Genomic DNA, 27,144 nt, shown 5'->3' with positions numbered 1-27,144 from the left:
GACTTTTTGAATTTTATTTTTCTCTCATAGTATTTTTTTTTCAAAAGTTATATTTACTGGAAAATATATATCATCACCATTAAGTACAACAAATCTGGATCTAAAATGCCAATTCAAATCCAGATTTTTTGTTTTCTAATCTTAAATTAATTTCAAAGTTTGATATCAAAATCCAAATTCTTCAAATAGATTACAAAGTATAACAATTTAAATATTTAAAATAATTATATGGTATATATACTATTATATGATTAAGTATTATATTATGTTTTAATAAGATATTATACAAATATTAAAATTAAAATTGAGCTTATATAAATATTGGTCAGAAGCTCCGTTAATGGGCTAAATCCATAGCTAAGGAGGCTGACAACAGTGATAATGAGGTTAAAAAGAGCGTAAAGAAAGGCCCAATTTAGGTAGCCCAAAACGGCTCAACTCTTCCCGCCAAAAAGGGAACAAGTCCCACCACACAACATCCCGCCACACATTATCTCTGTCAAGTGTTCAAAGGAAGACGACGAAGGAAAGAGATTTTGGGAAGAAATGGATGTGCCGGAGGAGACGAGGCTTCGCCACAAGCGAGATTTCATCCAGTTCCTCGAAAACGTAACTCCCTCTCTCTTTCTCTCTCACGAGCCATCTCAATCTTCTGTTCGTGTAACTGTGAGTTTTTGGTTCTTTGTGTAGATCTACATGGATGAAATCAAGTCCCTGGTACAGAACAAGCGCCACCGTCTCATCGTCAATGTATCTGACATTCACACTCACTTCCGCGAATCTGAATCTTCCTCTAGGTGAGGATTTTCGATTAATTCGCCAGTTTTTGTAAGGGTTTTTGTGAATTGAAGTGTATTGCTTTGCTTTGCGTATAGGATACTGAAGAATCCAATAGAGTATATGCAGTCCTTTTGCGACGCAGCCACTGAAGCTACACGCAACATTGATCCTAAATACTTGAAAGAAGGAGAGCAAGTCCTTGTTGGCTTCGAAGGTCATTTCGTCTCTCGCCGTGTCACACCAAGAGAGCTCCTCTCTGAGTTTATTGGATCTTTGGTCTGTGTTGAGGGCATTGTCACCAAATGTAACCCCCTTTCACTTTACTACTCTTCTGCTGCATTGATTAGTTAATTATCTCTGACACATGTTTTGCTTTCAGGCTCTCTTGTGAGGCCAAAGGTTGTTAAAAGCGTACATTTTTGTCCTTCTACCGGTGAGTTTACCAATCGAGAGTACCGAGACATAACGTCCCACGCTGGTTTACCCACTGGCTCTGTCTATCCTACAAGGGTAAATTACATGGTCTTTGTTTATTTACCTTTTTTAATTGCTGGAAGATTTGCTTGTTACTGTTTTTTTTTTTTGGTTTTTTCAGGATGATAATGGTAACTTATTGGTGACTGAGTATGGATTGTGTAAATACAAAGATCACCAGACCATGTCAATTCAAGAAGTTCCTGAAAACGCTGCTCCTGGTCAGCTTCCTCGAAGTGTGGATGTCATCGCTGAGGATGACTTGGTTGACTCTTGCAAGCCAGGAGATAGAGTGGCTGTTGTTGGCATTTACAAAGCTCTTCCAGGCAAAAGCAAGGGTAGCGTAAATGGAGTCTTTAGGTGCGTGTTTTCTTGCAACCTCTTAAGTTCAAGATGGTCTTTTCACTGTGGTTATATTGACCGAGGTCTTTCTGTGTAGGACTATCCTCATAGCCAATAATATATCTCTGCTCAACAAAGAGGCAAACGCACCTATCTACACCCCGCGAGACTTGCAGGAGATTAAAAAGATTGCAGCAAGAGATGATGCATTTGATCTTCTTTCTCGTTCTTTAGCACCTTCTATTTATGGGCACGCTTGGATAAAGAAAGCAGTTATACTACTCATGCTTGGCGGTATGGAAAAGAACCTCAAGAACGGAACCCACTTAAGAGGGTAAGCTCATGCTTAGATACTAATGTTAGCTTCAGTTCACTGGTATGACTGTTTCTGAATTTCTGTGAACCAAAACATTTTTGCATTTCAGGGACATCAACATGATGATGGTTGGTGATCCATCTGTTGCCAAATCTCAACTTCTGAGAGCAATAATGAATATTGCACCATTGGCGATATCAACTACAGGCCGTGGTTCTTCCGGTGTTGGGTTAACTGCTGCTGTTACGTCTGACCAAGAAACAGGTAAAATCACATTAAAGCCTTACCTTAAAACTTCAAATCAAAATTAGAAACAGTTCAAAGTGCGGTCTCATGAAAAATCAATTCTCTTTTTTTTTAATCAGGGGAACGAAGACTAGAAGCTGGTGCAATGGTCCTGGCTGATAAAGGTATTGTGTGCATTGACGAGTTTGATAAGATGAACGATCAGGACCGAGTTGCTATACACGAAGTGATGGAGCAACAGACTGTAACAATCGCCAAAGCCGGTATCCATGCATCACTAAATGCTAGGTGCAGTGTGGTTGCAGCAGCAAATCCCATATATGGAACCGTAAGTTTGCATATAACTCATCCTGATATGTTGACCCCTTGTTATAATGACCTACTCTTGTGCCTGCAGTATGACAGATCATTGACGCCAACAAAGAACATTGGACTTCCAGACTCATTGCTCTCTCGTTTTGATCTGCTGTTCATTGTGTTGGATCAAATGGATGCTGGTATTGATAGCATGATATCGGAACACGTCTTGCGCATGCATCGTTACCAAAACGATAGAGGTAGTAGCATACACATCATACTTCTCAGGTGTACTAAACATTTCCCAATCAGTGACTTGAAACATCTCTTGCTTTTGTGTAAACTATAGGTGAGGCAGGACCAGACGGGAACTTGCCGTACGGGAGAGATGACGATGGTGAAAGTGAAGTGTTTGTTAAGTATAACCGAATGCTGCATGGGAAGAAGAAGAAAAGAGGCCAAACCAATGAGAAAACTCTTACGATTAAGTTCCTGAAGAAGTACATTCACTATGCCAAGCATCGAATTCAGCCAGAGCTCACTGATGAAGTGCGACACTGAACTTAGCAAATTTACATATTTTATATCTATTAAGCTGTTCGACTTAAATCTCTCTTTCGTTATTGAATTTTTAGGCATCTGAACGTATTGCAGAAGCATATGCAGATCTCAGAAATGCAGGTTCTGATACCAAGGTAAATTATTTCACAACGTAAACCTTGGTACTGAGTGCTGTGTTTTCGTCTGAGGAACTTGTGTTTGACATGACCATCCACATCTCTGTAGACTGGAGGTACACTTCCTATAACAGCAAGAACTCTAGAGACAATAATCCGTCTTGCTACGGCACATGCCAAAATGAAGTTAAGCAGAAAGGTAACAAACCAACTCAAAATTTTGTCCTCATACTAAGTTTCACTCTTAAAATGATATTATTGGAAAGGTTACTAAAGCCGACGCAGAGGCTGCCTTGAAGCTTATGAACTTTGCAATATATCATCAAGAACTGACAGAGATGGATGAACGCGAGCAAGAAGAACGTCAAAGGGAACAAACTGAACAAGAAAGAACACCAAGAGGCAATCAACGCAGGAGTAATGATAATGAACAAGAGAATGTCTCTGCAAATGCCGAAAGGTAGCTCATTTAGTTTCTTCCTTGAAAACCCGTATCACAGCTATCCTCACCCTCCTTACACATTGTTCTTTTTCTCTCTTTTTGCTTCTTCATTCAGTGAAACAGCGGATCCAATGGATGTAGACGAACCTCCCGCAGAGCAATTTAGTGGCACGGTCTCTGCAGCAAGGATTGAGGCTTTTGAGCGAGTGTTTGGGCAGCACATGAGGACAAACAGGCTTGACGACATTTCTATTGCAGATATAGAGACTGTAGTGAACAACAATGGAGTTGGAGCTTCTCGTTACTCTGCAGATGAGATTATGGCTCTATTAGAGGTATATCATAATAAGAAATAGCTTATTTATTCTTTGTTTTTGTTCATGCAGTTTGTTCCCCATTGCTTACCCTATTGAGGACTCTGTGCAGAAACTGCAAGATGATAACAAAGTGATGATCAGCGACGGAAAAGTTCATATCATTTGATCCATCATGAAGAAATGCACCTGAAGAAGTAATTTCCTTATATTCGAACTCAAAAGTAGTGTAGTGGGAGAAGAGAAACTCTTGGGAGACCAAAGTATCTATTTGTAATATCATACCTTTTAAGTTGTGTCTGCATCTACTACAAGAGATGTAAGAAACGAAATTGATTGCAAAAATTTTGGGATTTAGAGATTACTGAAGCTGAGCAAAGTATGGTCCAGAAATGAAAGTGATTTGCTTATCAATGACGCGGTTAAGAGTTGTCTCTGCCTTCCTGATAGATGTTTTGATTGGTCTTACATGATTTTGTATTTTGCCCATAGAGAAATCAGTAAGGCTAGTATAAAGAAAAGAAACAAAAAACAATTATCATATAACTAAGGCTGAGATACCTAGAATCTCCATTTGGATTATAAATGCAAATCACGATGAAGTCATTAAATGGATTAGATTTTCCATTCAACTAAACTTAACATTAACAATTAATAAGAACACGAACGCTTAGAATACCAAGAGAGGACTTGTAGATGTCAAAAGCTAACCCAAATCCCACACATCTCTCGGCTCTCATAAATTACATACATGTTTCACCTTTCTATTCTTATATCAAAAAGAAACCACACAATACAACAGACGGGAAACTGATCAAACTTCGTGAGTGGTGGTTACTTTGAGCAGATGCCGGATGAGGAATTGGTCTACCACGTCACATTGACCATTTGTTTTGAGACTCAAACCCGGCATGATAACTTCTCTCCTATACACAGTAGTGTATCCTAAACTTTTAAATCTTGTTAGTATTTATCCACTATATACACAAGAGAATTTTACACAAAGTTAAAATGTCAAATATTTGTTACTTTTATATTTATTCAAATTTAAAAGTTTTACCAGTTTTTCAAGTCACATAGTTTAGATTTCATTTCTTATTCACAACAGCTCTGATTTTGATAACTAAATAAACTAATTCAAAGTGCTCATAAAACTACATCTACATCACGTCTAAGTCTAACATCCAGTCATTCCGACAAACATTTTCACCCAAAAAAACACTGAAAAGTATAAAAGCCACTCCGTTTTTCAACAATAATACCACTTCCCTAGTCTAAAAACAAGATTTTTGATATATTAATAAATAACCAAAAAAAACTATTTTAACGTGGAAAAAATATTTATAATATAATAATATTTTATTCAACCTTCGAATTTTCACGAGTTGAAAAGAGATTCCACGAACCCAACGTGCATGCGTCACACTACCAACCTACGTAGTACGCACGTCTGTTCCGTAGCATAATCACCATTACTATTTTGTCCTGAACTTCACACCCTCACCATTCCTCTTCCACAGGCTAATTTCGTAATTTACTTCTGACAATCTCACAGATTCAAGAACCTATATAAGAGAAACTAATCAAAGTCACATCATATAATCTAATGTCGTCTCAAGAAACCAAATCAGATCAAAGAAAAGGAGCAGAGATCTTCAATGGCGTATCAATCTGCAAGCAAAAAGCTCACGAGATCTTATCGAACATGAATCTACCTAAAGGACTTCTCCCTTTAGACACAATGACCGAGATCGGTTTCAACAAATCAACCGGTTATTTCTGGATCAAGATGAAGAACAAGGTTCAGCACAAGTTTAAAAGCATCGGCAAAAACGTATCGTACGATTCAGAGGTTACTGCTTTCGTTGAGAACCGTAGGATGCGTAGTCTTACCGGAGTCAAGAGCAAAGAGCTTTTGATTTGGGTTACCATCTCTGAAATTTTTGTTGATGACCAAGATCCGACCAAAATTACTTTTGCTGGTCCCTCGGGTTTGTCACGTTCTTTTCCTGTATCTGCTTTCGAGGAATAGAAGAAATGATCTGTCAACGGTATAGTTGAGCTTTTATTTTCCTGCTCTCGTAAGCTAAAAGTAAACTTATGTAATAATGTTTATGTTTTCTTTCTTTCTTTACGTCTGGTATTGTTTCTCTGCCATTTTTGTTTTCATAATTTGAATCAATTTACAATCATTGAGTGCTCGAAATTCAATTTTTTTTTGTAGAGTAGTTATTTTCTACATATTAATATTCAACTTGTAAAATGTGTCATATAAGAAATCTAAGATGTGTGAACTTAAACCTAATTTATCTTTTTAAAACCAAATTTCTTTTAACAAGCAAATAAAAATACAAAATGCAATGTATAATGAGAATTATCGTATACACTTCAAACTTTCGTTTGGTGAGCCTAACCATTGCAAAATAACATTTCAGTTTTATCGTCAAATCATGTAATTAATACCGGCTCTAGTCAACTAAGCTAACTATATTCTACTTAGTTTGTACTCCTCTGAAGGAATTTGCCAAAATAGAACAAAAACAGTCTGTTTGTCTTTTTAATATAACTAGAGATTTTACCCGGGCTACGCCCGGGGTTACACAAGTATAAATGTATTTAATATAATAACGCACATATATTGCATCCTTTGCTATAATAATATATCATATATTGAATTAGAAAAGAGTAAAACTGACAATTTATCATTTTTACTATCTAAAAATACATATATAAAGATCAACAAATGTGAAATGAATAAAAAATAGTTAAATCTAAGTTATGATCCAAATATATTTTATTTTATATATTGAATTATCATGAAAACAAATTATTAATCATAGATAAAGTTTATCTGGTTACGATAGAAATGAACCATGTATTACACGTGTAAAATCTGAAAACATATTACATCACTATTCAAACATAGTACATGTTGAAAGATTTATATTTTTTTGCTTGAAATCAGTGAGCTTGAACTATTTATTAACAATGAAGTTTTAAGTAGCAGTATTAGAAACTTTATGCAGTATTTAGAATTAATATGAGTTGATGCGGCTTGCAATATGTTTTGATGACTGCTACTCATTGTAGAACAATCCTCAAAAAGTCTGCCAAAAAACTTCAAAAGCTTACATATATTTTGTTTAATGCTAAATTTGAAGTGTTTTTAAATTTTAAAATTATTATTAATAATTGTAAAACAGATTCTAAAAATTTTTTTACGAAAAGAAAGTTTTCTATCATTTATTTTCACATTTATTTTGGTTCGTTACCAGTGATTATTAATTCGATTATCTTCTTTAGGAGTATGTTCATAACTTTATGCATAAATATCTTCTTTATGATCAATCCATGTTCAGCTTTTGCCTTTCTGTGTTTCTTTGCAACCAAATTTTCATTGTTTTTAATTCGCTTATAGCCATTAATTAGGCTATAAACAAACAGACCTATTTTATTTTTGTTTGTTATTTTTAATATAGATTTGTTATGTGATGTTGTTTAGAAATTTTTGTGATTTATTAATCTAGATGGAAGTGATGATGTAATTATTGGGTATGTGCATATATCAGATGGGTTTGATAAATTTTACTTTTTTGGTAATTATATTGTATTTTAGGTGAGCAATTAGAGTAGAAAATATTTGACTATAAGCTAATTGTGGATATGTTTTATTTTTTTATTTTTGTTCTTTTTCTAGTGTTTAATGTGATATGTGTTATTTTATTGTTGATATTTCATCTTAAAAATATAGTTCTACATTTTGTGCTACTTGGTGGTGTTTTCGGTTTGGTTGTGTCCCAGAACATAGGAGATGCTGTCCAAAATAGAGGGTCTGTTCGTCTAAAGAATATACTTAGCAATATAAATGCTTGACATCTTTACAAAATGATGTAGTGTTACATTTGAGAATAAATAAAACTGTACATTTTCTTCTGAATCATTTTACTTTCCCATTTTTTCATACATAAATCTCTACCAAAAAAAGAATACGGAGAGAAACAATGATCTAATGCGGGTAAACGTTATTGCTTTGAAGTTGCCTTGAACTGTATTCCTCTCCACACACATCAACAAACATCCTAAGCTCGCTATCGGTCAGGTGCTCTTGAGTCGCAACACTTAATTAAACAACCTCTGTTGTTCCTCCAGCCACCTCTTGTAGCCATTGAATTACGAAAAAAATTAATGCGCAAGTCTGAGCAACAATGGATCTAGCTCCGGCTGCTCCTAGACACAGGAACGTGCTCACCTGATGATCCACAAATGTAGAAAACCTTAAGTTATTGTTATCTACACATTCTTCCTAATACCATGTTAGGGATTTTTATTCCATTTATCAATCCCACTTTTAAGCACGACAATCTTTAGCTAGGCCACCTTTATTGTCTTTGCCACCACCAGCTTGGCCTCTGCCTCAACTACCTCTAACAACACTTCCATGTTGGTGTTGGCTGCCACTAAGTATGATGTAATTAGATGATAAATACCACCACCACGTTGATAAGAAAGCGAACTAAGTCAATAACACTTACCTTGGTAAGTGTCTCACATAAGGAGTGCATCAGTTCCTAGTCTTCCTCTCCTGTCTCTAACTCTTTCTCTGCAATAATCAGTGGCTTGTTTAAGTCCTTCTGAGTGCAATTATCAAAAGAATCAACTCTCAAACTCACCTATTCTCTTGTGAATGGAAAAAAAGACAAACAAATATCAAGACTTACTACCCAATGGAAACAGCTAGGGAGATCAGAGATGGAGGAATTTGATGCACTGATACACATGATGAACCATAATCCCAACCTCGTATGGGTTCTGAAGTTTCTTAAAAGCTTCAACTACCATCTCATTCTCCATTCTTTTTTGGGAAAGACCAGTATCGCCTAACAAATATCAGAAACTCAATAAAAAATTTTCTTGCTTATGAGTATTTAGCAACTAATAAAGGTAGAGAGACATGCACTTCAAAAAAAAGAAAAATGTATTACGTTTTCTTATATTCTCGGTGGATATAAGCCATGAAGCGCACAGCTGAGTAGTAGCAAGCACGATTCAGTAACCGAGCAATATCATCTGGCATAACTCCATGCACTATAGACTGCATACACTTTGATGATATGCAGTGGGTATTTAACAGTATAAAAATGCTGCAACAGTCTGAACCTTTAGGTTGTGAAACAAAGGAAACGCTTTTACCTTTTATCAAAAGTCCTTTCTTTGACTTCTACATGTCTTCTTGTATCTTCATCCCCTTTTCTTTTTATGGTCTCTTTTGTGAAACCAAAGATACCATCATACTTGTGCAGTTGTGCTTCTTCTGAGCCTACTAAAAGACAAAAAAAGAAGCAATTTTGTAAGTTAAAATGTATGATACCAAAAAACAAAAACTTTCGCTGGAGGAAAATGAATAGATGAACCAGTGTATTCTGCAAGGGATGAATTGAGGAGTAAACAATAAGCTTTCCTCACAGAAACTAAATGATTGGGAGAAGTTGTGCAAGAGATCTCTACGAAAGCCTTCAGTTCCTCTGTGCTTTTCCTTTTCAAGTCCTGCATCTGTCTCTGCTGGAACATACTCCACAAAATCACGGCTTTATGTGAATACATATTTTATAACACAGAACAAAAGTCTTTAGTGTTAAAAAAAAAACAAAGTCTTTAAGCTGAGTACTTTTGAATCAATGTTGTTTTACCATGACATCATCAGAGAGAACATCAAATAGATCTTTGCCTCAGTCTCTCTGTAATTTTTCTTGGTTCTGGGTTTTCTTTAGATTTGTCCAATGGGTACAACAACTTTCTTTGCATATCTTCCTCCAGAAAGAAAAGCACAGACCTGAGACAAATAGAGCAGAGTTAGAAAGTTTAAGACTTTAATCTAAGCCTACGTAGAGGATTTGAAGACAATCCAACATAAACAGGACAAAGCTTAATCAACAGTTAACAATGGAAACGAATTGCAAGCAAAAACTTCTCCAACACTATCTCAAAAACCGAGCACCATATTCACACCAATCCTATAATCAATTTCACATATATCAAAGGAATTGAACACAGACTGAGTATTATAATTTCTAACCACAATATTGTAGATTCAGTAATCTCTACCTGTTTTCCGACTTTCCGGCGAGTGACAGACATGACGATGGATTCAATGGTTAAAGCCAGGTGGTGGAGAGTAGCAGCGCGACTCAGACCAGATCCAAGAATCAAATACAAATACAAAACATAAAATACTTTAGAATGTTAGATGAAAATTAAAAGAGCTAAACAAAACATTCTTCATAACTGAAAATCACCAGAACGAAAAAGATTCACAGTTTTGTTTGCCATCGATTGCTGCGATTATTTGGTTACTGCTAATGTGGTGAAGAGGAGTAGCTAAAAGCAGAAGGAATAGAAAGAGTTTCGCCACGTTTGATTGTTGCAGTAAAGAATGAGGTTTTGCGACTCATTATTAATGGGTTTATGACATTAGAGAAGAGAAACCAAAGGGATGATAACAGACGGTGGATTTACTTCCGTGAGAATTAGGAAGACGAAGCATGTTTGGTGATTGAGGTTTTCGTCTTTACTCTGCGATAGCTCTTTTGACGTGGCAAAATAACTTGTTTTTATTGGCCAAATTTTTAATCCTACGTGGATAGGCTGAATGTTGATTATATCCTCCTTTTAGTATAGTATAGATTTTTTTGTCCATTTTTGCCTCATTTATCCTTTCTATTTATCAAATTTAATAAAATAAATAGTTTTACCAATTAAACAAATTATAAAAATAGAAACAATCGATGAAATACCCATATACACATACTGGTATTTTTCGGTTCTAAAACTTGTTAAATTAATTTTTTTTAATTATGTTCTATAGAAACTAAATTCTAGATTAAACAAGTTATTCTATTTTTGTGGAATCTAAATTCTACATTAAACAAATTAAATTCATCGAGTTGTTCTAAAAAGTGGCATGGTGGAAACCGAAAAATACCAGTATGTGTATATGTGTATATTTAGAAATACCAGTATGTGTATATTTAGAAACATACTGGTACTTTTCGGTTCTAAAATTTGTTAAATTAAAAATTTTAATTATGTTCTAAATTTTAATTTTTTTAACAAATTAAACAAGTTGTTCTAAAAAGTGGCATGGTGGAAACTAAATTCTAGATTAAACAAGTTATTCTATTTTTGTTAGAATCAATAATCTACTTTGAAATATGATTCTAATTACAAGGAATGTGAAGTCTACTCATTCTATTATTCTGAATGCAGCTTCTATTTTTATGAGAAATTCTAAAGTTTTTACGAATACATAATCTAGACACAGCTCAAAAGTCTATTTGTGGTAGAATCTTCTTAAGAATTAATTATTTGTTATCTACAGAGTATAGATCTGCATTCTACGGATAAAAATAACTATACTTCTGAAAATTCAGTTACAAAATATTCTAAAAATATTTGGAAATCTTAGTTTCCTAAAACGTGTACCTGTGATTTTCTTGTAAAAAAAATCAAAAAAATCTAGTAAGCTATAGGCGGAAAAAAACAGTTAGATCTAGGGTTAGGAAAAAAAATTGGGGCTTTTGTTGTATTATTTTTAACTATCAAAAATTATATTTTTTTTTATTTTTTTTATTCCTAAGACGTTTTTAATATTTAAACTACTTTTAAATTGCATTTTATTTGATTAATCAAGGGTTAATTTTGGAATTGTGAAAATTATATCATAGGGATAAACTAAGGTTGATTTTATACTATAGGGACAAATAAACTGTTATGTTATATTTTGGCAAATTTCCCTTTTAAACTTCCTAAAGACGGGTATGTCCATATAATTATCTAGTACTGATTTCTGGTTTGGAAACTACTATACTTCAAAAGTCTTAAGTATATTTATTGTATAATTTTGAAAACCTGTAGTGGAAATAACGTTAACAAGTTAAAAAATCGGCTCCATGAAGAGAAAAAAAATCAAAGGTGATCACCCCACATCTCCATGAGATAACTCTCACAACTACTACTATTGAGAGACCATGATTCATGATCTAGCCATCTTCTTCTGTTCCGTATTGTTCTCATTGATTCTTGTTTCTGCTCTTCTTCTTTGTCCTCGTACGAAGATGTCTCAATCTTCTTGAGATTGTGTCTGTATTCAACAACTACTTGCTCAAAAACTTCGACCTCAAACATGTTCATTTTCACCATAGGGTTTATGTGATCCCTCACAAACGCAAATGCCAACTGGTCTCTCGGGTTAAACGCTTCTAGTTCGTTGAACATGAAGCACGAGAATAGGTTGCTTCGTCTTCCATGTTTTCTCAGTATCATCGCACTGTCTGGTACATCTAATTCAAACAAAATATAACAAATGTCATTTGGAAACAGAAAACACCAATAAATTTGAATTCCCTGATCATTACAAAATATAACAAATGTAATTTACAGTATATATATGAGAAATCAAATTTAATATCCAATGAAAGTAAACTTATAAAATAGTATATTAATATAATACATAGATTAGAAAAACGAAAATATATATAGTTAGTCTCGTTTCAATTCTATGCATTTAAAATGATGTTTTGGGCCCTCACCCACCTAATCTTATTTATAACACTTCTATCTCCAGTTATCTGATATTCTCATTGATCTGTTATATGATTCTCATGGGACCACGCCGTGATTCTTTGAATGCAACTATGATTTTATCTTATTTCTAAAGGAACATGTCCAACAAACAATAAACAAACATAAAAATGTACGGCTACAAGCCAACTTATTATTCATTTTATGCTAAAATGTTTTTGTTGTTTGTAATCTTATTTTCTTCTTCCTATATTCATGTGTCTCTGTAAGCAATTACATAATATTATTAATAATCGATCAGTTACCAAAAGACGAAGGTAGACCTCTAAATTGAATCACTGAAGGTATATGGCTTTCACTTTTCATAATATCCGTGACTATTTTGAAAAACCACAAACACAAAGAACATAACCTAACCAACTAGAGCAAATCCTTCATGCACAAAACATGACTCTTTAATCTTTACTGCAAAGTAATTCACCAACATTCTAGACAAAGAATGGTATCTGTTTTCCCAGAGATGATTACCTTAAGATGATTAACACACTTAAGAGTGGAGAGTACTCTAACTATAAATTATGCATAAAGAAAAGCATTGATTTGAAAGAGTATTTGATTTTAACTAAAATAGTTTTATTTGAAAGTACACTTAATAGATAAAATCTTCAGTTGGTTTTAGTTAAAATAACTTCTACAAACATTAAGTTGAAGTCTAAAATCATACCAACATTTTCTTGCCAACAAAATCATACCAGCATTAATTTGAAAAAGAAACTTTGTCAACATAAGCTTGCACTATTAAGTCACTATCTAATTAATTATGGGTTATATTATATATGTACGAAAACTGACAACTACACTTTGAGATTATTCTATTACAATTTTTTCGTAGTCTTCCTTTTTTGACATCTCCTAATCTTCCTAAATATTGGACAAATACAACTACTTAGGGAAGATTTTATTACCTGTGGGATACGGCAGCTTATGAGAACTCCAAGGCTTTAAACCATGCTCACAATAAGTCTCCATTTGCATCCTTAGCCCATCAACATCTCCCCATTTCTTCCACCGTGCAGTAGCCATAGCCTCCTCTATTGTATTTACAAAGAAGGGGTGCTTAGATATCGCAATATCGACCTCAGGAATCACCAACATGGAATGAATCAAAAGTAGCGGATCAATCATGAGCTGGATCTTTGCGTCGATCCATATACTGAACTTTGAGTTTGGAAACAATCTGTGTATTAGATACTTTGGTATAACCCCGTTCATAGCCGGATTAGGGTATAGATTAAATGACTCTGATATTTTGATGATTCTCCACGCGCCAATTCTGTAGTCTTTTGGATTGTTTTTAGAGATGACATTGTGTTGGAAGAGAGAGTTTAGGGTTTTGTTGTCGATGAACATGTAGAAACAAACGGTTTCTAGGGTTTTAACTCCAAGTCCCACTGGTTGTCTGATTTTATCATGGTCGTTGAAAATGGCTGATGCAACTACTAGTTCACATTTATCCATCTCAGCTCTATCTACCAAAGCACAGGAAAATAGTCAAATACCAATAGAAATTGTAGTGAGAATTTTTTTTATAGTGATAAACATAAAGTAGTAATAAATAAGAGATGCTTGTGAGCTAATCACTATTTTAGAAACTTTAATACATGCTTGAATGAAAAATATCTAATATAAATACAAGAAAATGTAAAAGAAAATGATTAATTATATACAGTTATGATCCTATTTTTCTCCTGTTTACTCGGTGTTTTACATTTTGTAATTAACAAAACAGGTGATTAAGCCCGGTTAACGAATATCTTTTTTTTTCTTTCTAAAAACAACGAATGATATCTTACCGGAGTTGCTGATCGGGAAATCTCTGAAGAAACCACATGGAACTTCGACGTCGTTGTTCGAATGATTAAAGTAAGAAAATCTCTTCTGGGTACTCAAGTTTCCACCGAAAGTTTCGCTTTTGCCGTGAATGTATCTCAAAGTTTCAGATGATGATGACTCTCTGCAGATACTACGTATCTCATTCAACACTGTCCAGTAATCTTATTCACATCAAACAGCAAATACAATATCCAAATCATTACCCGACAATAACCCATAATGTAAGATCCTGAAGATAAAGAAAAACCACATATTGGTAAATAAATACCTGAGAAGAAAACAGGGGAAGAGCAAGAAGATCTATGAGTAGGAAGAGCGTATTTGTGTTCACCGTAAGAAGAAGGAAACGAGAATATTTTTGTTTGGATCGGATCGAACGGTGAGTATCGAAAGATGCATTGGTTTCTTGAGAGAGAGACGTAGAGAAACAGGGAAAGTGTGGTGAGTAAGTAGACAAGTGAGAAACAGAGGACCTTTGATCGGACACAGAGAGGAGGAGATGCGGTGACACTGATGAGTTTTCCCATCGTATAGAAAGATTTATGTTTTCTTATTTATTCATTTTATTATTTTTTGTGTTTCTTGACATTTAGTGTTGATGATGCAGAAGATCTTTATTTGAGTTTGTGCTGATGAATAAACTGAAAGTTAGAAACTTAAGCAGCTTCTTATGGTGAGGCGTTACTGGAAATATATATTTTATTATTTAGTAAAAACCGAAAATCTTTAATTCAATAAACTAAAATCCTAGTTTATATATTTGATAAATACTCTATGATAGAACTATTTTTTTTTTACCATAAATATAGCATATACTATGACCAAAATGTTTCACTAAAGTAAAATGACATTTATATATATAAGGTTAAATAATTTAGAATTATGAATGTTTCATTAAAGTAAAGTGATATTTATATCTGTAAGGTTAAATTTAGAATTAAGGTTTGAAGGGTTGGGCGTAGGATTTTAAAAAAAGTTAAGATTGTAGAATTTAAAATAATAATTAGAAAATAGTTTAAAAAGAATTTTGGATTTTAAGATAAAATTAAAAAAGAAAAACCAAAAAAAAAACCCCAAAAAGGTTTCCAGAGCTAGTTGTTATGGAGTGTCTCAGATCATCTTGTGGTGCTTCTCATGTAGGTATTGTTGCTTCTGTGTTGACAGTAGGAGGTCCTCATTCTGCCACTGATGGAGTGGGAGTTAATGTTGATGAAAAAGCCAAGTTACTGTTGACTGTTGCACCATGAGCAGTGGTGGTTGCGTTGATGATAATGGTGATGAATCATTGTTCAAGGGATGATTGCTCAGAGCTGGCGCAGGCGATTGTACGAGTGACGAGGATATGGGAATTTGTGGTGTAAGGTGTCTCAAAGAATGGATGTAGGGATGGTTCAAAGAAGAAGTAGGAAAAAATTCAGAGTTAGGTCTATGTTGGTTCTATGGTCTGTATGAGCTAAGGGAATGGGTACTCTGATTCGATGAAACGAACATGAAAAGAGACATATATGCGACCAGTGATTGGATGAAGACATTAAATAGCACTTTAAGTTAAGGAATAGCCAACAAAATACATGGTGTGGACTGGTTTTCAAGTTTATTTGACACATACAGTCGTAACCTGTGGAAGCACACACAACCAAAGGTACGAAAATTTTGATAATTTGGTGATAGGTTAAAAATTTTTTGGTAAGTTGAGATGTTGGACAGGTCAGTTGTTGGTAATCTTGTTATGAGGAAGATTGATGTTGCAAAGGCTAAAGACTAGTAGGTTAGGGGCATGTTGGCTGAAGATAACAGTTATAAGCCAGTATCAACATGGTGATGTTTCCTTTCGAACAAATCATTATTCTTGGGGGGGGGGGGGGTGTGGTGTGGTGTGGTTAAATGAGTGGTTCTATGAGTGGAGAGAAAGTGACGTAGAGTTAGGTACTCTCCACCATTATCAGAGTAGAGATTTTGGATTTTCGTTTGGAACTTGGTTTGAATTTGAGGAAAATCACTTTAACTTCGGATTTGGCTTTCAATGGAAACAACCATGAACACCGAGTGAAGTGGTCAACAAGTAGAAGGTAATGCTTGAAGTTATGAGTTGAGAGAATAGGAGATTGTCAAACATCACTGAAGATATAGTCGAGAGGCTTAGAGGATATAATAGAACTTTGATGAAATGGAAGCTTTTGAGTTTTATTAAGTTGGCAATCATTGAAAGGAAAGATAGTAGAAAAATATCGAAACAAGATAAAGAAAATCTGGAAATAACTAATTTTAAAGTAATGGAAGAAGGATGCTCAAGCCGTTGATGGCATTGACATATGGTGGTTTTGGTATCAGGGTAAGTAATGTAGAAAGCAACAACTTTGGGATTGGGTATTGGCCACTCATTCAGGTCATCCTTATTTCAGCCTTAAAGCAACCAGACCCCCATGCTTAGATCCTTCACCTGAAAAGAAGCAATGAAAAATTCCACAAAGACTTGACTAGCATTGTAGAGATGATAAACTGAAGTCAAGTTCTTATATACACTAGGAACACATAAATCATCTTGATTTTTAAGTGTTTTAGAAGGTGTAGAGATGGGGGCATAATCAGTGTGTGATCTGTATTCATGAACCATCTGCTACAGCCACTTCCTCACAACCGATTGTAAGGCTGATGGAATCGCCAAGTTAGTGAGATCAGAGTTCTGGACAGCGGGTTGTAGAATGAAGCATGAACAGCTTTAGGTCGTCTTTGCCACGAGTTGGAGGTAGGGATCGATGTTTGATTATTCATGTACATCGAACCATCTCCTTGGGGTTGTGGACAGCGGCGATCATTCTGTCCATAAATGCTGCAAATCTGGCACCTTCCTTGATAACCACGAGATTGTGATGATTGAGAGTGTGAGTTGAAGTGTTATGGTTGATGAGATTGATTACCACGATAGGCTCCACGACATGAGCTGTTGTTTCCGTTATTGCTAGAGGAGCCATTGTAGCTTGTGAAGTTTGGAATCACATGAGAAGAGGAAGCAGAAGCAGAGACGCTTTGAAGTTTGACATCTTGATTGAGAAGCTTCTCGTGAATCTCAGTAAGTGGTGGATGTGTGTCACGACCATCTATCTGATCTGCAATCGTCTTATATTCCTCCGTGAGACCATCCAGAATGTGTTCAATTTGGTCTTCTTGATCAAGTGATTTACCTAGCAACGCCAATTGGGCAAAGCGAGTGGTGAGACATTTTAAGAATTCATCGATAGACTTGCTTCCTTTCTTCCAGTTGCCGAGTTGTTGACAAATCTGCTTGACATGACCTCTACTTGGCTTAGCATAGGTTGATGTGAGCGTGCTCTAGATATCTGCTGCCATTGTGGCCATCAAAAGGAGTGGCTGCAGGTTCACGGTGCTCAAAGTAAGGTGCTGTAGATCAATCAATCTTATCTCTTCCATAGGGTGTAAGAGGGATTGTTAATGATCCTGTCATTAGTAGTGATCGTAACTGTAGAGAAAACAACATATCCATCGATTACGTATCCATCGAAAAGAGCATGGACCTGAAGACGCTACATGAGGAAGTTAGAGTTTGTGACTTTGGGTATGTTGGTCATATTGATGTTAAGTATTGTTGTCGTGTTTGAAACAAACTGTTTGACATGGTTTACTAGAGAAAACATAGAAAATTTTGAAAAATAAAAATATGCAACTTTAGTTTGGTATAGCTGGCTCTGATACCACATAGATATAAGACTGAATAAATCATTATTAGGTATGTGAGAAGTATTTATAGAGTTAAAGTAGCCAAGTAAGGTATACTGTACTATTAACTAATTACACAAAAGGGCTTAGAGTATATCATTATTCCTTAACAATATTATCATGTTAACATATATACCAGTTAAATCTATGACTAGGTGCAAGTGCAAGACCAAAAATCACCACTTGTTGTATCCACATCAAGCTGTCTAAGAGGCGTCAGTGAACAGTTATGAATGCAAAACAATTATCACATAAGTGATTCCCCGATTAAAGATCAGTAAACATTCACAAGTGACAACTATAAATGTTGTGGGTTACGCATAAAGTGAAATTTTCTTTCACTAAACAGAACGATTTGAAATATACTTGAAATCATGTCGTTCTGACCTGCATAGAACCAAAATAACTGTCTCGGACAATGAAAGATGATTTCAGAAACTATAAAAAAAAACAAGAGAACTCTTTTTTTTTCAAAAAACAAGACAATTCTCTTTTTTATTTGTTCACACTCTAAGTTTAGTTACATAAAATGAATATTGAATAACTGAACAAGAGAACTAAATGTAGCATTACAAACTTAAATTCAAACCAATATGTTACCATGTGGACATTCAAGTTTTCAATTAGATTTGGTTGATGAAAAGAGAAGTCATCAAGGCATTTGGGTGAAGGTGAACATATTAATTTGAATTAAAAAACAAAAAAAACAAAACAAAACACAAGAGTTCATGCAGTAAAACATAGCAGCTCACTAATCTCAAACACAAGTTACATATATATATATATGAAGGAGAGTTCATGAATCAAACCGTAACTGCTAGAGATTTCATAATTCTAAAATTCCCAGTCAAAACATGGTGACACCACTCAACTTTACCCCAAATCACCTCTCCTTGACGTCCAGCGAAATCTTCGAACACCAAATCTCACATATTTTACAGAAAAGCAAAGCCACATTCCTACCATAACTCACAGTATATGACCACTTTGAACATCTTGTCTCAGCCAAAATTTTTTTTCAAACCTTCCACCACTTCCCAACATTTGTGAATTGGATCTACGCGCTTAATGTGTTTGTGACCCGATCATGGTAGTACAATACATCATCAACCACACATGAATTCCCCCAATACTTAGAATTCAGCATATATTATGTTTGCCATTTACTTTCTTTTGGCTCGTAAACATGGCTACTACAAAAAGCCTTTGTGTATATTTTATCAGCCATCACAGCACAAGCATTGCTTGTTGTAAGAGCGTAATTCATCTCAGGCTCAGTCATCACATGCTCCCATATTTTTGTTTCTATATTGAACACCACCATAGGCTTCTGTAGGTAAGAAGAGCAATATCCAATTACATATATTTTCTCGTCGATGATGCAAGATATTCTACTATACATAGGCACATGATGCTTGGGAGGGGTTCCACTGTGTGAGATCTACAATTAATGCTTAACGCATTTGTCGTCATATTTATATGATCCATCCCACCAAACACATATATCCTCGAACCTACTGCCACAGAGGTTGTTGCATTGTTATGCAAAACGGGTAGCATCGAGGGGATACGGGCCAAGCAGCGACTGCCGTTGGCTTTCCGCCTGAGGATATACCACGTATGCCGCCACATCCGGATATCATCAAAGGTGTATATTTCAGAGATGACAACATAGAGACAGTGCTCCGTGCAGCCCAACACGGAACTTCTAGCGTAAAGATAAGGCGACTAATGAGTGATCGAAAGTGCTTAGAAACAAGGGAAAGTGATGGATAGTCGAATCTTGATGAACGAGCTAAGATGTCAATGATGACATCTTCAGAAAGTGTGGGAATCAGAGACGGTGGTTCTGAGGATCTCTCATCCTCTACCCTTATTTTGGAAAACATGTCAGGATCATCAGCCAAGCATTAGAAATATATTTTATAGAACGGTTGAAGGTGATACATCATATGAATTTTCATAAAATACGTAAAATTATCAATTTTAGTATCATTTATATTATAATTTATAATATCATAATTAACAAAAGGATAATTCTCATCGATAACATTTTCTTAGTTTTGGACCGAAAGAGCAAATAAAAAAAATGATCAAAAAATATTTCATTAAAAAAAGTAAAAACTTCTTGTACCATAAGTATAAATAAATATTTAAATAAATAATAAATATGAAAAATCATTTTTTCAGTTAAAAATGTTGTTTTTCGATTATTTCGATTTTTGAACTTTTTTTTGAAATTCAAAAAAAAATTGAAACTACTTGTAAATTAGTATTTTAAATTAAAAATCCCACCTCCGAACCTATCTCTAAGATCTAAGAATTTTAGTTTTTTTTTTTTAGCAAAAGAATTTTAGTTAATCTTAGCTTTTTAGGGATATAACTGTTATTAAACATTTTGTCATTTTAATTTTTATCATAAAAAATTTTAGTGCTATTTTATATGATAAAGTAAAAAAAGTAAAATAAATGAGCGTAGGGTCAGTGAGCAGTGGGGACATGTATCCTCCTTCTTTGTTGCCTTCTTCTCTCCCGATATTTCATGTCTCTTCCAACCAAACGCTCTACTTGCCCGCCGATGAAGAAAGCCAAAAACGGCCTCCACACTCCTTCCGCCGACAAGGTTGGCTTTCCCATGGAGGAGGAGGATGAAGATCCTACTCCCTCCGCCGCCAATCTCTCCCGCAAGAAAGCTACTCTCCCCCAGCCTTCCAAAAAGCTCGTCATCAAGCTCAACAAAGGTTTTCCTCACGCGATTTCGAATTTTGATTTACGTTTCTTAGTTCTTGATGTCGATTAGTTTTAGGATTTTGTTAGGATTAGTGTGTAAATTGATTACGATCGGGAATGACTCTTATGTACAATTGGTTCTTTAAGCTTAGGCTTCTCGAATTTTGGTATTGGATTGTTACATTGATGCAGATTCTGTCTTGGTTTTGCAATTGAATTGTACTGTAATTCACTGTGATTGTTAATTTTTGATTTTGATGATTGATGAGTGGTTAGGGTCTTCTTGAGAACTGGACTGTTTTAGCAGTTATGATGAAAAAAAACCATTTTCATCAATTTTGGAAGTTAACTGATAATACAGTGCTGTGATATGTATATGTGAAGCTAAACCAAGTCTACCTACAAACTTTGAAGACACTACCTGGGATAATCTCCAGTCAGCTATCAGAGCTATATTCCTCAAACACCCCTTTCCTTTTGACCTCGAGCGGCTCTACCAGGTTAAATTTTTCTAGCTTTGGGTATATGTAAACATATCTTTACTGATGTTGGTTGTTTTTGTCAGGCTGTTGATAACCTTTGCTTGCATAAGCTGGAAGGAAAGCTTTACAAACGGATTGAGAAGGAGTGCGAAGAACACATCTCTGTAGCTTTACAGTCGTTAGTTGGGCAAGACACCGATCTGTCTGTTTTCTTGTCACTCGTTGAGAAGTGCTGGCAAGATTTCTGTGACCAGATGCTGATGATCCGCAGTATAGCCTTGTCTTTGGATAGGAAGTATGTGATACAGAACCCAAATATACGTTCATTGTGGGAGATGGGCCTGCAGCTTTTTCGGAAGCATCTTTCTCTGTCCCCTGATGTTGAGCAGAGGACTGTTACTGCTCTCTTAAGAATGATTGAAAAGGAAAGGTAATCTTAAAATAGTTCTCATGTTTCAATAATATGAGAAACAAAGTTTATTTGTCACATTGGGATTTGTCTTTGCTTTTGAGTGAATCATTTTAATTTTTAACTTTTTCAAGTTTTGGATGGTCTATGAACTATTCCTGGCCAGCAGTGATATTTAGTTATCGATAAAATTCAAGACAAAATGGGCACTATTTAAGTTATATATATACTTGATGATGTTTTCATCTGAATCTACTGACATTTGCGTGACATTGGTACTTGCAGGTTAGCCGAAGCTGTTAATAGGACTTTACTAAGCCATCTCTTAAAGATGTTTACTGCACTGGGAATATATACGGAGAGCTTTGAGAAACATTTCCTTGAATGCACTTCTGAATTTTATGCTGCTGAAGGAATGAAGTATATGCAGCAGTATGACGTTCCTGAGTACCTGAAGCATGTCGAGGTTCCTAGAGTGTCTTCAAATGTTTCTTCTTACGATAAGCTGCCGAAAAGCTTATTAGTTGATCTTGTCTCTACTGATGTTCGGTGCAGGGAAGGTTGCATGAAGAGAATGAAAGATGCATACTATACATAGATCCATCGACCAGGAAACCCTTGATATCAACTATTGAAAATCAACTCCTTGAGCGTCATACAGTTGCGATCCTGGATAAGGTTTAGTTCCTGTAATCATTGTGGTTGCGTATATTAGCAAATTTTTGTTACGCTTATTCCTTCTCTGAACATATTCCAGGGTTTCACACCATTAATGGATGGACGTCGTACTGAGGACCTCCAGAGGATGTACACCCTGTTTTCTAGGGTCAATGCACTTGAGTCTTTGAGGCAGGCGCTTAGTTCCTACATTCGGAAAACTGGACAGAAGATTGTTATGGATGAAGAAAAAGATAAAGATATGGTACAATCACTATTGGACTTCAAGGCTTCTCTTGACATAGTATGGGAAGAGAGCTTTTGCAAGAATGAATCATTTGGCAACACAATCAAAGATTCGTTTGAGCATCTGATAAATCTTCGCCAGGTATTGAATATTTATTTTCTTGATCATTGACTAATCGTTTGCTAACAGTTTTAATTTCATATAAAAGCTGCATACTGATTGTTGTGGAAATGTCAACATTATAATTTCAATGCTTCAGTTTGTGGGGTTTATAGCAATCTACTGTAGAAATTTTCGATGCAGTTTATGTACTGTGTTTACTAAAAAAAATTGAAACATTTTTGGGCACGGGGTATAAACATATTTTCGGTATTGTGCTTTTTTGGCGCTAGACCTAGTTAAACTAGTGTTGTTACTAGTATCACTTCGATGCCAAAACTCTTGGCCAATTTTATCCAGTCTTAGCCAAGTATTGAACAACACTTTTCTTATGTAATATCAGGATCATCTTGACAAAAGTTCACGTTAGCATTCTGCTCATTTGTGATTCATCGTATTAAATCTATAGAAGTTTCAAGTTCGCATCGTTACTAAGTGCTTCATATAATATATGCTCGTGATATCTTTTGCAGAATCGTCCAGCTGAACTTATCGCCAAATTTTTGGACGAGAAGCTCCGTGCTGGGAATAAGGGTACTTCTGAAGAAGAATTGGAGAGCACCCTTGAAAAAGTCTTGGTTTTGTTCAGATTTATCCAGGTTATCTCTTACTATTTACATCTAGTACTGTGTTAAGTAACTGCAGTCAGGCCAGCTATTTGACCCTCTAGATTCAGTTTTACTGACGAATTTCTATTTTTTCTTATCAAAGGGTAAAGATGTGTTCGAAGCATTCTATAAAAAGGATCTTGCAAAGAGACTCCTTTTGGGAAAGAGCGCATCGATTGATGCTGAGAAGTCCATGATCTCTAAGGTAACAAAAGGTTCATGCAAAGAGACTCTTGTTGACTATCTCTCTCTCACTGTTTTTTTCTATATCGGTAAGTTCTTACCATGACCTAACCTTGGTGACACTTACAGCTCAAGACTGAGTGCGGTAGCCAGTTTACAAACAAGCTCGAAGGGATGTTTAAGGTCCTCTTTTCTTTTTCCATCTCTCTAAATTTTTCTACAGAAAAAGATCCTTAGTTTTATTTTATCATCTTAATTTCCATAGGTTATGCGTACAATATATCCTAGTATTCATATTCTTTGTTACTTACTCCGTATCAAGTTTGTTGGATGATCTTGCAACATACCGAGTTTAAGGAATCTGTGTGCATGTACAACATTTATAATGACCCTATACCCCCTGTTTCCTTGATTTTTTTTTCTCCAGGATATTGAATTGTCAAAGGAAATAAATGAGTCATTCAAACAATCGTCTCAGGCCAGAACAAAACTGCCATCGGGAATTGAGATGAGTGTCCACGTTTTAACCACAGGGTATGTACTATGTATCAAACTCAGACATATTTGTAAACACTTGTTAACCTTCCGTGTATGATGCAGGTACTGGCCAACATATCCCCCTATGGATGTCAAACTTCCTCATGAATTAAATGTCTATCAGGTCTTCACAAGAAGTTCCAATATGCATCCGTGATGGTTTTTTGTTACAAAGTTTTTTCTTTCTTTCTAATTTAAGTATTTGTTTCGTAGGATATCTTCAAAGAGTTCTATTTGAGCAAGTACAGTGGCAGGAGGTTAATGTGGCAAAATTCACTAGGTCACTGTGTTCTGAAGGCAGATTTCACCAAAGCTAAAAAGGAGCTTGCTGTTTCCCTTTTTCAGGTCACTCGAATTTCTCTTTTTCCCTTTTCAAGCCTTTTTTTCTTCAGAGGTTATGTTGTGAATCCATTGCTTAGAGGATGTGTTGTATTTGATGTTCTCAGGCTGTTGTTTTGATGTTATTTAACGATGCAATGAAACTTAGCTTTGAAGACATTAAAGATTCCACTGGCATAGAGGACAAAGAACTGAGAAGGACTCTACAGTCGCTTGCCTGTGGAAAAGTTCGTATCCTGCATAAGGTTAGGCTAAAATATGGACTCTGTTAACTCGCCTTTCTACTGATGCAGAAACCACAGAGATCGTGGTTTTGCTTCTTCTTTTTTGCCATATTGATATGGCTTATGTAAATGTTGTTGCAGTATCCAAAGGGAAGAGACGTTCAAGACGGGGATGAATTTGATTTTAATGACACCTTTACAGCTCCTCTCTATCGCATTAAGGTAAGTCGAAACTTTTTTGTTCCTTCGGTTGCCTCACTTCAAGCTTTCTAGAATCTCACAGTATTCTCTTGTTTCCTTTACGCATATATAATAAACCAAGTTATTATTTTTTTTGGGGGTGCAGGTGAATGCAATCCAGATGAAAGAGACTGTAGAAGAGAACACGAGTACAACAGAGAGAGTATTCCAGGACAGACAATACCAGGTTAATTTCTGCTTCTTCGTCGTTTACGTTACTGTTTGGTAGAACGAGAGTAGATTTGACATAACTGACTCTCCCCGTCGCATCCTGTTCTTACAGATTGATGCAGCCATTGTTCGAATTATGAAGACAAGAAAAGTCTTAAGCCACACTCTCTTAATCACTGAGCTCTTCCAACAGGTAACTTTCTTCATGTCTTTCTTGAGACATACTCTTGTAATCTTTGACCATTGTTGCGATAATGATGAGAGTTCTCAGTACTGGTGTAAATGTAATATGCTATGCAATGTAATGGGATTACTATTTTTGTTGTGTGTGATTTGCAGCTGAAATTCCCAATAAAACCGGCTGATCTGAAGAAGAGGATCGAAAGCCTGATCGATCGAGAGTACTTGGAGAGGGACAAGAGCAACCCTCAGATATATAATTATCTTGCTTAGTAATCTCACCTCTCTGCTAAACGTCTTTTCAACATTTTATTTTATTTTATTTTATTTCTTACTCTGTATATTTCTTCAATCTAAAAAAAAAAAGAACTCGAGATTTCGGTTCTTTCTTGCCTTTTCCGATTTTATTCAGCTTGTATTTCTTCCTAATTTTTTCCCTTTCCTTCGCTGCTAGTATAAATGAGTGAATAAGAACATCTTCATCTTTAGTATAAGAAAGAGGTTCTCAAAACCAAAATAATATTTGAGGCTCTTAAAATTATGAGATATTTAAGCAATAGCTTTTCAAAAAAAATATTTTGGGAGACTATTGGTATTTCATAATTTTTTTTTAAAAACCCCATTAGTATTTATTTTGTTATTTCTTTTATAATTTGGTTTCAAAAATCTTTCTCTCAATATTAGGGATGTAAATGGTCTAAGAAACTAGTTGTACAAAAATAAATGCGGAAGGGATGAGTTCCAGACAGCTACCTCAAAATCCCTAATGCCTTGAAGCAAAGTGAACATAAATATCTCCCGGAATACAGCGTTTTTTCCTACCATTTTAAGAATTAGAAATATATTACCATCGTTTTAAAACCATATGAGTGAATAATAGGGACATGCAAGTGCATGTTCTGGTTTATAACGGTCTGAAGTCTTTGTGTTTCAGCTACACAATTAAGTTATAGGTTGTATTTAAGCTTTTTAAAAAACTTTAAAGCACGAGCAACCCAAACAGCATAGACCAAAAAAACACAGAGCGATTCACGAGTAAAATAGTTTATTTTTCTCAAATATAAGCTTATTTCAAAACTTAAACAATTTTGAATTTAAATTTGGTTTTAGTTTTTAGTTTTAAATTAAAATCAGGATAAAGTGTCTTTTCACATGTATGAAAATGTAGTTGAAAAGAAGAAGAAAAAGATGTGTTCTTCAAATTTAAAACTACAAATAAGAGCATAATTAACGGGACAGCTCTTAAGGCACAAGTTTTTAGGTGTTTTTTTATTTTTTTATTTATTTTGGTTTTATAAAAAAAAAAAAATTCTAACCAATCGCGGGCCGCCACGTATCGGTGGAGCCCGCGCACTGTCCAAAACCTAAACTAGAGTCACCTCTTACGGGAGAAGCAGAAGGGGCAACTCTTGATGGGATCCACTCATTTTTAAATATTTTTTTTTTAAAAGACAGCAACAAGAGTTGCCGTTAAAGATGCTCTAAGGTATTTTCAAATTACTCATAACTTTTTACTTTTTAGATTATTCCGCCTAATTTTCCTGAATTTAATATATGTAGGCTATGCAAATAGTTATTCATGATATTCTGTCATATTCTCAATTTTGATAAACTGTACAGAAATATCCCAACACTAATTTTTTGTTTTCTCAGACAAGATATTTTGAACAATTAAAAAAATGTTATAATGAGTTTTCTCATGAATTTGGTTAAATTAGGAAAATTGTTTGGAATTGTTTCTACAATAATACATGCACAACCATGAGCTCTTTGTGCTGTATGTGATTGGTTAGACTATAATTGTAAAAAATTAGCTATAAAATTGTGTTGTATGTGATCTGGATGTAAAAGTTAATTTATTGATGTAGATTTTTTGAAAGGATCT

The 27,144-nt window shown here is 35.0% G+C and overlaps 4 protein-coding genes across 4 annotated transcripts; 3 read left to right on the top strand and 1 right to left on the bottom strand.

Moving 5' to 3' along the window:
• The first annotated feature begins 466 nt into the window (after positions 1-466).
• Positions 467-4,252, top strand: LOC106407159 (DNA replication licensing factor MCM3-like). The gene is made up of 15 exons (XM_013847960.3): positions 467-609; positions 691-797; positions 876-1,084; positions 1,160-1,290; positions 1,376-1,614; positions 1,694-1,930; positions 2,022-2,176; positions 2,278-2,486; positions 2,556-2,715; positions 2,805-3,004; positions 3,091-3,150; positions 3,242-3,331; positions 3,399-3,592; positions 3,690-3,909; positions 4,001-4,252. Exons 1-15 carry the CDS (start codon positions 547-549, stop codon positions 4,055-4,057), a joined length of 2,331 nt encoding a protein of 776 aa, XP_013703414.1. The 5' UTR covers positions 467-546; the 3' UTR covers positions 4,058-4,252.
• A 1,227-nt stretch (positions 4,253-5,479) lies between these two features.
• On the top strand, positions 5,480-6,080 carry BNAA02G24380D. Its single transcript, XM_013850271.3, has one exon. It carries the CDS (start codon positions 5,495-5,497, stop codon positions 5,918-5,920), a length of 426 nt encoding a protein of 141 aa, XP_013705725.1. The 5' UTR covers positions 5,480-5,494; the 3' UTR covers positions 5,921-6,080.
• Positions 6,081-11,777: 5,697 nt separating this feature from the next.
• LOC106409834 (probable hexosyltransferase MUCI70) lies at positions 11,778-16,189 on the bottom strand. Its single transcript, XM_013850390.3, has 4 exons — positions 14,627-16,189; positions 14,319-14,519; positions 13,431-13,994; positions 11,778-12,224 (listed from the first exon to the last, which is right to left on the bottom strand). Exons 1-4 carry the CDS (start codon positions 14,883-14,885, stop codon positions 11,851-11,853), a joined length of 1,398 nt encoding a protein of 465 aa, XP_013705844.2. The 5' UTR covers positions 14,886-16,189; the 3' UTR covers positions 11,778-11,850.
• A 4,375-nt stretch (positions 16,190-20,564) lies between these two features.
• Positions 20,565-25,666, top strand: LOC106410586 (cullin-4). Its single transcript, XM_013851122.3, has 17 exons — positions 20,565-20,834; positions 21,208-21,323; positions 21,389-21,735; positions 22,000-22,180; positions 22,270-22,392; positions 22,472-22,759; positions 23,251-23,376; positions 23,489-23,590; positions 23,698-23,751; positions 23,996-24,102; positions 24,169-24,229; positions 24,319-24,450; positions 24,552-24,689; positions 24,810-24,890; positions 25,015-25,095; positions 25,192-25,272; positions 25,419-25,666. Exons 1-17 carry the CDS (start codon positions 20,636-20,638, stop codon positions 25,530-25,532), a joined length of 2,331 nt encoding a protein of 776 aa, XP_013706576.1. The 5' UTR covers positions 20,565-20,635; the 3' UTR covers positions 25,533-25,666.
• Positions 25,667-27,144: the final 1,478 nt, after the last annotated feature.

The sequence above is a fragment of the Brassica napus genome, chromosome A2 (assembly GCF_020379485.1).
Source record: "Brassica napus cultivar Da-Ae chromosome A2, Da-Ae, whole genome shotgun sequence".
NCBI classification, from domain to species: domain Eukaryota; kingdom Viridiplantae; phylum Streptophyta; class Magnoliopsida; order Brassicales; family Brassicaceae; genus Brassica; species Brassica napus.
The sequence above is the reverse complement of the archived record's forward strand: the minus strand, read 5'-3'. Positions and strand labels throughout refer to the sequence as shown.

What these genes read in the sequence shown, in the direction of transcription:
- LOC106410586 (XM_013851122.3), top strand. Translation starts at nt 20,636, where the DNA reads ATGTCTCTTCCAACCAAACGCTCTACTTGCCCGCCGATGAAGAAAGCC. An exon ending in ACCTCGAGCGGCTCTACCAG is followed by an intron (nt 21,324 to 21,388) that starts GTTAAATTTTTC and finishes TGTTTTTGTCAG; the next exon opens with GCTGTTGATAACCTTTGCTT. An exon ending in ATGAATTAAATGTCTATCAG is followed by an intron (nt 24,230 to 24,318) that starts GTCTTCACAAGA and finishes TTTGTTTCGTAG; the next exon opens with GATATCTTCAAAGAGTTCTA.
- BNAA02G24380D (XM_013850271.3), top strand. Translation starts at nt 5,495, where the DNA reads ATGTCGTCTCAAGAAACCAAATCAGATCAAAGAAAAGGAGCAGAGATC.
- LOC106407159 (XM_013847960.3), top strand. Translation starts at nt 547, where the DNA reads ATGGATGTGCCGGAGGAGACGAGGCTTCGCCACAAGCGAGATTTCATC. An exon ending in AAATGAAGTTAAGCAGAAAG is followed by an intron (nt 3,332 to 3,398) that starts GTAACAAACCAA and finishes ATTATTGGAAAG; the next exon opens with GTTACTAAAGCCGACGCAGA. An exon ending in GTCTCTGCAAATGCCGAAAG is followed by an intron (nt 3,593 to 3,689) that starts GTAGCTCATTTA and finishes TTCTTCATTCAG; the next exon opens with TGAAACAGCGGATCCAATGG.
- LOC106409834 (XM_013850390.3), bottom strand. Translation starts at nt 14,885, where the DNA reads ATGGGAAAACTCATCAGTGTCACCGCATCTCCTCCTCTCTGTGTCCGA. An exon ending in TTCCCCTGTTTTCTTCTCAG is followed by an intron (nt 14,520 to 14,626) that starts GTATTTATTTAC and finishes GATGTGAATAAG; the next exon opens with ATTACTGGACAGTGTTGAAT. An exon ending in TTTCCCGATCAGCAACTCCG is followed by an intron (nt 13,995 to 14,318) that starts GTAAGATATCAT and finishes GTGCTTTGGTAG; the next exon opens with ATAGAGCTGAGATGGATAAA.